General features: G+C 40.6%; 1 protein-coding gene across 3 annotated transcripts in view; it reads left to right on the top strand.

Annotated features, from left to right (window-relative positions):
- The window catches only part of serpini1 (serpin peptidase inhibitor, clade I (neuroserpin), member 1), a 43781-nt gene extending 38520 nt beyond the window's left edge, over window positions 1-5261 (top strand). For all 3 annotated transcript variants that reach the window (XM_041181626.1, XM_041181618.1, XM_041181635.1), the window contains exons 7-9: window positions 1425-1517; window positions 4518-4607; window positions 4938-5261. In XM_041181626.1, the coding sequence (XP_041037560.1) occupies window positions 1425-1517; window positions 4518-4607; window positions 4938-5014 (260 nt within the window). In that variant the 3' untranslated portion in view covers window positions 5015-5261. The remainder of the gene's footprint in view (window positions 1-1424; window positions 1518-4517; window positions 4608-4937) is intronic.
- Window positions 5262-12276: the final 7015 nt, after the last annotated feature.

Raw genomic sequence — 12276 nt, 5'->3', positions numbered from 1 at the left:
GGGAATACTCTGCTGCTTAGGGTGTCTTGTTCTATAAATATATCAGTTTTCTTATCTAAGTACTTCCTGAGGATCCTTAAAGTTGAAGAAAAGCACTTTATCTTAAATGGATTTTTTTCTCTCCTCTCTGGTTTTCTAAGATGTTGACTCCTTCCTGGATTATGGTCCCAATGTTGATAGATACCCTCCAGTAATTTGCCCAAGTGACCATTATTAGAATGTGAGAATTGACAATTTAAGTAGGTATTTGACTGCAGCAGGCATCAGTAAGCCTGATCCTGTTCTTCTCTGATATCCAAATTCACACTTGCTGATAGGAATAAGGGATTATAATAAGGAGTGGGAGCTGTAGGCATTCTCCCCACTGGCTCAAAACCTATGACATTTCCATCTTTCTTCAGTTCTGATGAAAGGTCTTCATGACTTAAAACACTGGGCTGAATAATATTGGGGGTGGGAAGAGTGCGGACGGCATGCCTCACCTGTAAACCACATCTGCATGGAGCTGACATGCTCCAAGCTGACCTGTCCCGCAGCTATAAAGCACTGCAGAGCAGACTAAGGAGGGCCGAGTGGAACTTCCGCCCCTCATTGGGGGGGGAAGTCCACCCTCAGGAGCTGCTGGCCGATCAGCTCCATCAGACCTGGCAGCGTCAGAAAGGCATCAGTGGCAGCTGCCGGGACTACAGGAGAAGAGGAAGATCAAGGGCCATGAATCCCCAGAGCAGGTAAGTCCAGGGTCTTGGGCTAGGAGCGTTTGGGTAGGTTAGGGAGAGGGCTGGGGTGGGCTTAAGAGAGGGAGTGGGTAGGGAGGAAAGGGGGGGGGGGGGGATCAACCTAAGGGGAGCCACCCCCCGATTGGCAAAGGGCAGTCCCTGAAGAGTGACACGCCACCACCCCACCCCCACACCCCGGCTTCTTCCCGACCTTTAAACATTTCATTTAAAAAATTGAACTTCCTGCTCCCGCCTTGCTGCCCACATCAAATGTTTTAATGGCGTGAGCAGCATATTATCAGGGGCAATTGGCTTGATAGCAAGCCTAAATTGATCCTTCATTATCCATTTAAATATGGCAGGGTGGCTGATTTTGGTGCCCACCTGGGCCCCCATATTATGGGGAGACCTCTGGTGGGTGGGTGAGTAGGTAGTTGGTGGGATGAGCACCCGCCCTATTTTATGTGTACCCCCATGCCCCCTTACGAGAAACTCGCCCTCTGGGGGCATGTAACATTCAGCCCATTAACTCTTTCACTCCACAAAGGCTGCCTGACCTGCTGAGCATTTCCAACATTTTTTAGTTTTTATTTCAGATTTCCAGCATCCACAGTATTTTGCTTTTGTGTTGTTGTGGTACGGTATGACACGTGTACTTCAGTGTTTGTGGTTTATTTGTTTGTGAAATATTGCATTCTCTCTTCCAAGCTACAGAAAAGAAGGACTTGTGTATCTCCAAGGCTATTCATTCATCTTTTATTGAGGTGAATGAAGAAGGTTCTGAAGCAGCTGCAGCCTCAGGTATAGTGCTCTAGTAAATGTGATAAGTATTTTGAATCTCACACATCGGTTCAAGGAATATTAAATATTCTAATTTCTTACCACATTTTAATTAGTTCTGTGTCCCCTTTTACAGCGTATAATCTCTATATTCATATTTGTTTATAGACATTAAAAGATAAAAATGTTTCTCCAGGAGTGGTGCAAAGCGGTTATATTGGATTGGCAGCGCCTTATACTTATTTCCAATGCTGTTAATGGAACTGAATATCTGCGACTGGATATAATGGGCAGCTGGCCTGATACTGCCTGTTTTGTGTCACAACCTGAGACAAATTTCTACTTCTAAATCTTACACGTAATAGCAGTTTTTGAACAATATTTAAATCCTAATTCAGTTTAAAGTAAAACTCTTCTAAATATGAAGTTTTCTGTACGTCGATACAATCTGCAGCCTACCCCCACTGGCAATGCACCTATTACTGGCTTTTTAATGAGTGGCAATACTATCATTGTAAATATTCAATCGTTCAAACATTCAACCAGGTTAAAATGTGCAGATGGAAAAGGTAGACAAAGGAAGGAAGCTATATCATTATATATTTTTAAACTTGTATTTTTAAGATGACTTAAATTTGTCCAGAAATCACTAATTATGTGATAACCAATGAAAAGGATTTTTATTTAAATATTGAACAAAAATAACATACAAATTAAATTTTTCCCTTCAGTGTGACCTGTGTCGATGTCGAGGTCTCTGCCCACTGGACTGTGCCTGGTACAGCTTCAGTGGGAGTCTACAGGAGGCATCCTTATCAGATTCCCTGGCCCTCCCCGATCCGGAGGAGCAGCGATTCTATTCTGAGGCTCTCCCGGATTGCCAACCTCCTTACTCTGATCCTGAAAGTACGCCCAGCAACCCTATGGAGAAACCTCATTTCCACTGCTTGTACCCACATTCTTATCCATTTGGTCAGTACTTACAGTTCATGACCATAGGTAAGGATGGGGACATTGATTAATAACTGGTAAACCGAGAACTTCGGCCTAAAACTCAGCTCCTGCTTCACCACCATGGACTGGTAGAGCGCCCGCAGAACTGCAGCCGCCACACCAAACCTCTGGTCAATGTCACGCTCCCCCCCCCGCCGCCGTCATTCGTGAACAAGATCCTGAGATATTTGAACTCCTCCACTAAAGGAAGCTGTTTCTCTCTCCCCCCCTCACCTCAAGAGAGCAACCCACTCTTTTCCAGGAGAGAACCATGACCTCAGATTTAGTGATGCTGATCCACATCCCAGCCACGTCGCACTCATCAGCGAAACGTTTGTGTGTGTGTGCTGGAGATCACAGTCAGATGAGCCAAGAAGCAGAATATCATCTGCAAACACCCTCAAGCCCCCAAACTGAATACTCTCCATACCTCGGCTGCGCTTTGATATCCTGTCCAGGAAAATCACAAACAGGAGTGGAGACGAGACGCACCCTTGGCGGAGTCCAGTGCCCACCTTGTACGATTTGACTTAACGCCGAGAATGTGAACATAACTCTCACCCCATGAATAGAGGGACCTAATAGCATACACAAGTGGCACCTGCACCTCATATTCCTGCAGCACCTCCCATAAAATATCCCAAGGAACGCGGTCGTATGCCTTCTCCAGGTCTACAAAACAGAGGTAGACCGGATTAGCAAACTCCCACAAACCCTCAAGTTCCATGAAAGGGCAAAGAGCTGGCCCACTGTTCCACGACCAGGGTGGAATCCGAATTGTTCCTCCTGAATCTGAAGTTTGACTGATGAATGAAGTCTCGTCTCCTGGACTCTGGCATAGGCTTTCCCAGGGAAGCTGAGGAGTGTGATCCCTCTATAAATGGAACACACCCTCTGGTCCCCTTTCTTAAAGATGGGGACCACCACCCCAGTTTGCCAATCCAGCGGTAATGTCCCTGCCTTCCACGCAACATTGAAGAGGCGCGTTAACCGCGACACCCCAACATTGTCTAGCACCTTCAACATCTGCGGACGAATCTCATCCACCCCCGCTGCCTCACTGCTCCGAAGGCCCTTGACCATTGCAGCGACCTCAGCAACAGCAATAGATCCGATCTCACCGGAGGATCCTGGCGTTGCCCCCTGTAAAGAGAGCATATCAACCGGGCTGAGGAGTTCCTCACAATACTCCCTCCAGCTCTCAGCGATCTCCCCAGTTGTGGTCAGCATTTCCCCATCCTTGCTTGTAAACCATTTAACCAAAACAGGGACAAGAACAGGGAAGTAACTGGCCCCCAAACATGATTGATCTAGAGATTGATAATGGTCAACAGACTAGTAGGAATTCACTAACTTGGTGAAATACTCAGCAAAGCAACATCTGCAGAGAAAGGAAAAAGACTTAACTAACCATTTAGGTGTAACTCTACATCAGAACTTGTGTTTTCAATATTTTCTATTTTTATTTCAGATTTCCAACATCTAACATTTTGCTTTTTGAGAAATACTGGCACCAGCTTTTAACAACGATTAAGCACCAAGGACATAAAGGGGGGTATATTGGCTAAGATGCATACACGAGAATGTCAGCAACATCTGTAACAAAATGTCTGAACTAGAGAATGTTGATTACAGAAATGGCAGCTCATCTAAAACTCTAATCTTTCCTAGTCTTAACACATTTGCACCCCCCCCGTAAGCAGGACGTAATAGTCAGTTACAGCAGCATCTAAATCGATTTAAATCATGAGTTTGTGCAGCTGACTATATTTTCAATAGTGTCCCAAGGTACTTAGGAGAATTGTGCAGCTGACAAGGATGTATTGATGGTTATTTGTGCACTCATTTATTTTTAGAAGAAACAGAGCAAATGTTGCTATGGGCATTATTCATATGTTTGGATTAACCTTTTCCATCTCATTACTTATTATTGTACATAATTCTACCAGGTCACCTTTTCAGTCTGGCAAGTCCAGAACAGTAATGCCAAACCAATGAACTAATTAAATTGTAGTGCTTTTGTTGCAGAAATGATTGCTGTTAGCAGAATGATGGTCCTTAATCCCCAGGTCATTGCTGATCATCCATTTTTCTTTCTGATCAGAAACCGAAGGACAGGTATGACAAATTCCTAACACCAATGTAGTAGCACTAACAGCAAAATTTAATGACACATTTTGCACTGTAGGCATTACAGATTAGAGAAAAATATTTGTTATTAACTATGCACAGCCCTAAACTGTCAAATGCTGAAAGTTACTGTGAAAATGAGCAAACTGTTACTTTTTATACTTTTTATACATTTATTGAAGTCCAGGGATTAAAATACTATCATAGAATTAATTCAGAGCTCTGCATTATTAAAAGGAAATACATTATTTAATATTAACTGGATGACTATATCTACTAGATGACCTAAGACTGACTTTTCTCCTCCTTCCAATTTAGGTACCATCCTCTTCATGGGCAGAGTCATGCATCCTGAAGATATTAATCCAAATGGACACGATCTTGAAGCATTATAGATGCACCAGTTCTATAATGATGAATCACCTCATATAACAGCTTTTCATTTTCATAAGTTGTGTGTTTTGCAGTTATTGCATTTTTACAGTCTGCTAATTTTTGTCATCACTAGCTAAAGTAAAAAAAGAATATAACAAAGAGAACATTTGTAGAAAAAGTCTATGTATTAAGCAATTAATTTTTGTATTACTATTACTGTACTGTCACCTTCATTCTTTAAATAAAATAAATGAACATTGTTCCACATTTATAATGTACTAAAATACTTAATAATAAGACGCTGAGGTAATATGGTTAAGAATGCTGGAATGTAGTTTAAAAATGAAGTGAAAAATTATGTGCCAAGCCTTTGCTTACATTCATACTTGACTTCAATATCTTCATGCGACAGTCTGGCCCACAAGTCTTATATTGTTCTATACTGTAATGATATCAGTCAAAAGTCATTAGAATTTGGCCATGTAGGCAAAATGAGTCAAAGTGGGTATTTACAAGTTGTGCAATAACCTATATGTGCTGTCACCTGTCATTAGTTACGATACAAAAGTGGTTTGTAAAATATGAATTTCTGATTGCCATGCTGTTTAGTACAGTGGCAGTTAAGTGCTGAATTTTTCAATACTAAAATGCAGGTATAATACTGAACTGAAACATTTGTCCTTATTAAGTCCAATTCTTGATGAATCAAAGACCTGGCTGCACAATGCCATTATGCTGGTTCTGGAATAACAACTGCAGTCAACATGTTGACCCATAGTTTTATTCTGACTAAATGCAGAGGTACTGAAATTTCACAACTATTTGACATGTCAGTGATTGGATTGGCAGATTTCTGAGCAAGAGGGCTCCACATTCTGAATTTTCTAGTTTATAAAAAAAAGAATTGTGCCAGCAAGGTGCATATGAGTGTTTGCATAGTAGCCTTTGTGGGGTTTGAGAGATTGTCAGAACATTACTGGCTCAGTCATGGTCAAATGGGTGGATATAGCATTTAGTACGGTTTAACCTGTATGGTGTGCATGACTTCTTATAGTAGTTATTTTAGGTGTTCTAAATAAAATACTTATGCCAGTGTTTGATTTCAGCAAACTGATCGAATGTACCGATTATTTGGTTTGCATTTAATTAGTAGCTGAATAAATATGGCTGCTGTCAAAAAGGAAAACTATAACTGCATTAACTGCTGGAGATTTTCTCTGAAGTTGATTTGAAGGCAAATTTGAAACAATGTAGAAGGTGCTTTGTCCTCACCTCAGAATACTTGGTACTGATGCTGCATGCATAAATTGTGCCAATAAAAAGTTCTATATCCTGGTACTGATCCCTCTCACCGTGTGTAGTACAAAAAACACCAATACTGATTTTACTACTCTGGGAAACAAGAAAGAAATAAAACTATAAATATTGGAAGTTTGAAATACAATCTAAGGAAAATATGTTGCAAGTCTGTCAACATCTGCAAAGTGGGGAGAGAAAGTTTAACATTTTGGGTGTAGATCATTTGTCAGAACATTAACCGGTTGTTTCTCTTTACTGACTGAAGTGCATTTCCATCATTTTCTGGTTTGATCATAAGACAAAGCGGAAAATTATGTAATCAGCTTTTCGGTTGAATTAAATCTCGTTGGATTTTGAAAAGAAATCTCAAACTTTGATTTATTCAACAAAGTATGGTGGCAGTAATTTATTAACTATAATTTTCTGCTATTTAAAGCATATTGTGAAAAACATCATCTACAGCTTGAATAAGTGCATTAAAACCCATCAAAAGCCTTCCTTGAATTAATTCAAGCTGCAGGTAGCCTCCATTGAATGCAGTCCTCTGATTCACTTATTCCTGAAAATTTGAGTCCTCTTATAAAGATATTGTGCAGGTTTTTTCAGGTCCTGCCGTAGGTCAATGGACTTTTGGCTACCCCTCCAAATTTTCCGTTCCTGGGACCAGAAAATCCTGGCCAATACATTCTCTTGCAATAAAATCTGAGGTCAATTTTTAAATAATCTGCAGGCTTAAGTGTGATGTTATATTGTACTTGAATCAAGACTTTTATTGTGCTGATATCAAAGGTGTGCTACAGTTCCCAGCACTTAAAGCAATTTTGGTAAGTCCACTATACATGTTGACAATAAAACCAAAAAGGCAACCGACAAACATATTTTTAAACAAAAGGACATCTCATTAAGCAATTGTGTCTTATAATTGTTAGCAGTTGCCTCAGAATCTGATCTCTAAGATAATCACACTTTCACACAGTAAACAACTGATTGATACTGCTTGAAGACCCGATTTTATCTGAAAGCAGCAAAGCCTTTAAATTGGTAGGTGCTTATTGAATTACCTAAAGTAGCTGGTGTATTTAATATAATAAGAGGCAGCATTAGAATTGACTCTTACGGTGATGGCAAATAGTTAATGCACAGTGTTAAGTGGTGAAGACTGCAGAACACTACCATTTGCATATATTATGGAATAGTAGAGATACCATCATATACGATTAGTTATGCCTGTGGCTGTGCAAGCTCCACATTAGAGATGTCAATTTTAATCACATTCCCTACAATTTCCTCATTCTCTTGAACATATTTCTCCAAGTGCTTCTCTAATTTTTCCCTTTAAATATCACAATTGACCCAGTTTCAAACGACACTTGGGACAATGAGTTCCATATTCTAATAATTAATTCCATGAAGTTTTTTTCTAGCCTGTCTATTTACTGTCCTGGTATGAAGGCTACATTTGTGCTCCTTGTTAATAATTCACTAACTGGTGGAAATAATCTTTCTCTGTTTCTTTGCTTAAACTCTTACAAAATTTTGGGCAATTATACCCTTTGAACTTTGTGTGTTTGGGTGAATGCAGCTATTGGATCTCTCCATGTGTCCCATAACATCTTTCTGCACAAAGGAAGGGAGTCCTAAATCTAGTCCAGTAATTCTAATGGGGTATTGAGGAACAAGGTGATTGCTAATTGCCACATGAGTTCGGCCCGATGGAAAAAGAACCGGGGTCATTTGTGTATATGACTATGCTCATATTGTCAGTTATACCTAGAAGCCAGGATATCTGATCAATTTATCTTTAGGAAGTAAGGATCCTCAGATTAACTGGGTTGCGTAGAATTCATGAAAACTCAGACTGGCCATGGTCTGTGGAAGAAATTGTCTTGATAAGCTGAATAGCATTTTTCTGATTCTATTCTTGCTCAATTTGATTTGAAAATTTCAGTTTGAAGAAATAGGGGAAATTTAGGTAAATTAAAATTCAACTGTTAATTAAATCTTTCATTTCTACTTACAAAGAATTGCACTCTGAAATGGCATCATAATTCTTATCCTGGCGTTGAAGACACTAACAAAAGTGGTATCAGATGCAGCTCAATGGGCCTTTTAATAGCCAGATAGCCAGATATCTCCCCTTGCTGGAGATATAAGGAACAGTGAATCCATTTTTGTCAGGCAAGTTTGAATTAGACTCAAAAAAAGTACAAATGTTAAAACCAGAACAATGCATAATTTCCTATCCATTTTAGGAACCTGCTGCTTGTTAGATGACTAAACCCCAGAAAAGGTAAAGGAAAAGCACCAAGGATGATTCACATTATTTTCCAAATCAGGCCAGGGGTGTGCAAGGACATGGTAAATATTTGGTGTTGATGTAGAAGTTACAGGCGCCCTGCATAACCTGCATTCTAGATGTGACTGTTGCATTCACAAATATCCACCTCAAAATTTCATGTTTCACTTTGTAAAAAAAAGTGCATGAGCTTGAGAAAAGAGCATTGTTAGACTGTAAATTAATTCTTAAAACTATTGCATCCCAAATCTCCATGGAACCTACAGGCCCCTAAGAAGTCCATCTTATTGTTTGAACCCAGATTTCCTAAGCTTTCTATTGGTAGTACTTTTGGGCTTTATTGTATATCCCTCAATTGGCAGATAGGAGTTGCTATGCCGCTTGTTTGTCCATTTTAACCTGAAGGTTTTATTTACTGGACCATGCCTTTATCAACCTTTTTGGTGAATTTATTTTTGTGCTTTATGTTACCTTTTAATTGAAAGTTTACTGAAGTCTGATCATAATCTAGATCTAAGTGCTAGTAATTTTAGCCTTTTTGACATAAGCCTGTTTTTTGAGTGAATAAGATGGGAATGTGTACATTCCACACTTTTCTACACAGCAGCTCTGATTTTAGCCTAACCCACCCACTGGAAACAGGGTTGGTGTTTGGGTCAGGGACCCATTTTAGATCTGCCTCATTTTACACTCCATTGACTTCAATGGAGAGTAAAATCGAACAGGAGGTAAAACAGGTGTCCTGCCTTAATCTGCCCTTTTGGCTGAGTTAGGTTAAAAATGGAACTAGTTTTTTGTAACAGTAAAAAATGCAATAGCTTAGACAGAAATTGTGAAGTGATTACTGGTATCAACAACAATTCGTGGAACCCTGCTGGTAGAATTATTTTATCAATGGCCTTGGTAAATGCATTTTGAATGAAATATTTATGTTTGCAGATACACCAAGTTACAGGATGTTCTGATAGCAAGAATGTGATTCAGAAAACTACAATGTAAGTGGGCTGATCATTTGTATGTGTCATTCAACATTGAGCACTGCAATATATAGGCTATGTGCTATCAGATCTCCCATGGTTTCAGTTCTGGTGAGTTGGAGAATATGTCAGCAGTGAAAAAGGAAGTTGGGGGGGTGGGGAGGTGTGGTGAAGTGAGAGTATGGGAGGGGACAGGTTGCTAACATAAAGGGGAATCCAAAAATCTTCTACAGACATTGACAATAGTAAAAAGTTAGTAAGAGGAAGGATGGGGCCTATAAGGGACAAAAAAGGAGACCTACACATGGAGGCAGAGGGCATGTCTGAGGTGCCAAATGAACACTCCGTATCTATCTTTAACAAGGAAGTGGATGCTGCCCAAGTCATAGTTGAAGAGAAGATGGTTGAGACACTAAATGGTATAAAAAGTGATAAAGCAGAGCTATAGAAAAAGTCTGTACTTACCAGAGAAAGTCTGGCTGTAATTAGAGATCATATGTCACCAGGATTGGATGGATGCATCTGAGGATGCTGAGGGAAGAAAGACTGGAAATTGTGGTGGTATTAGCCATAATCTTCCAATATTCCTCAGGTAGAGGGGTGGTACCAGAGGACAGGAGAATTGTTCAGTGGGTGCAAGGATAAACCCATAACCTACAAGCCAGTCAGTTTAACAGTGGTGGGAAAGCTTTTCGAAATGATAATCCAGGACAAAATTAACAGTCAATTGGATAAAAGTAGATGAATTCAGGAAAGCCAGCATGGATTTTTTTTAAAGGCAAATCATGTTTAACTATCGTGATTTGTGTTTTTTAATGAGGTAACAGGGAAGGTTGGTGAGGGTAATGCAGTTGATGTCATGGACATCGGACTTCCAAAAGACTTTTGATGAAGTGCCATATATCAGGCTTGTCAGCAAAATCAAAGCCGATGATACAAAATGGAACGGTGGCAGCATGGACACAAAGTTGGCTGAAGGCAAGAAACAATGAGTAGTGATGAGCGGTTGTTTTTTGAACAGGAGGAAGGTACGCAATGGAGTTTCCCAGGGGTCGGTACTAGGACCATTGTTTTTCTTAATTGATCTATGTTGTAAGCATGACCATTTCTTTCTGATCATTATTGAATCATAGAGGTCTACAGCACAGAAAAAGGCCCTTCACCCCATCAAGTCTGCACCGGTCAAACAAATACCTAACTATTCTAATCCCATTTCCCAGCACTAGGCCCATAGCCTTGTATGCCATGGCATCACAAGTGCACATCAAAATATTTCTTAAATGTTATGAGGGTATCTGCCTCTAACGCCCTTTCAGGCAGTGAGTTCCAGATTCCCACTACTCTCTGGGTGAAAAGATTCTTCCTCACATCCCCTCTAAACTCCCTGCCCCTTACCTTAAATTTATGCCCCCTGGGCATTGACTCTTCCACCAAGGGGAAAAAGTTCCTTCCTGTCTACCCTATCTATACCGCTCATAATTTTATACACCTCAATCATGTCCCCCCTCAATCTCCTCGGCTCCAGGGATAATAACCCCAGTCTATCCAATCTCTCTTCATAACTAAAACTCTCCAGCCCAGGCAACATTCTGGTAAATCTCCTCTGCACTCACTCTAGTGTAATCACATCCTTCCCATAATGCAGATTCCAGAACTGCACACAATACTCTAGCTGTGGCCTAACCAGCGTTTTATGCAGTTCCAGCATAACCTCCCTGCTCTTATATTCTACGCCTTGGCTAATAAAGGCAAGTATCCCATATGCCTTCTTAACCACCTTGTCTACCTGTCCCGTTACCTTAAGAGACAAGTGGACATGCACACAAAGGTCCATCTGATCCTCAGTACTTCCCAGGGTCCTACCAATAATCTTGTATTCCCATGCCTTGTTTGCCCTGCCCAAATGCATCACCTCACACTTATCCAGATTAAATTCCATTTGCCACTGATCAGCCCATCTGACCAGCCCATCTATATCCTCCTGTAATCTAAGGCTATCCTCCTCACTATTTACCACCCCACCAATTTTCGTGTTATCCGCGAACGTACTGATCAACTCTCCTACATTCAAGTCTAAATCATTTATATATACCACAAACAGCAAAGGACCCAACAGCAATCCCCGTGGAACCCCACTGGACACAGCCATCCAGTCACAAAAACACCCCTCGACCATTACCCACTGCTTCTTGCCACTCAGCCAATTCTGGATCCAATTTGCCAAATTGCCTCGCATCCCATGGGCTCTTACCTTTGTTATCAGTCTCCCATGCGGAACCTTATCAAAAGCCTTACTGAAGTTCAAGTGACTATGTCAAATGCATTGCCCTCATCTACACACCTGGTCACCTTTTCGAAAAATTCAATCAAATTGGTCAGACATGACCTCCACTTAACAAAACCATGCTGACTGTCCTTGATTAATCCCTGCCTCCCTATTTCTCTTTATCCAATCCTGTATATCCCTTGACATTCAGGGTTCCCTGGATTTGTTGGTCCCACCCTTTGTCTTTACTGGAATATGTTGGCCTTGTACTCTCCCTATTCCCTTCTTGAATAAGTCTCACTGCTCTGACCCTGATTTACCTAAGAGTAGCTGCTCCCAGTCCACTCTGGCCAAATCATATCTGTAATCCATATGTACATTAAGCAAATCACTGATGTAAAATGTCACCAATTTCTCTCTGAAAATCCTATAATAGAATGAGGG

This window comes from Carcharodon carcharias, chromosome 2 (genome assembly GCF_017639515.1).
Source record: "Carcharodon carcharias isolate sCarCar2 chromosome 2, sCarCar2.pri, whole genome shotgun sequence".
Classification (NCBI taxonomy): domain Eukaryota; kingdom Metazoa; phylum Chordata; class Chondrichthyes; order Lamniformes; family Lamnidae; genus Carcharodon; species Carcharodon carcharias.
The sequence above is the reverse complement of the archived record's forward strand: the minus strand, read 5'-3'. Positions and strand labels throughout refer to the sequence as shown.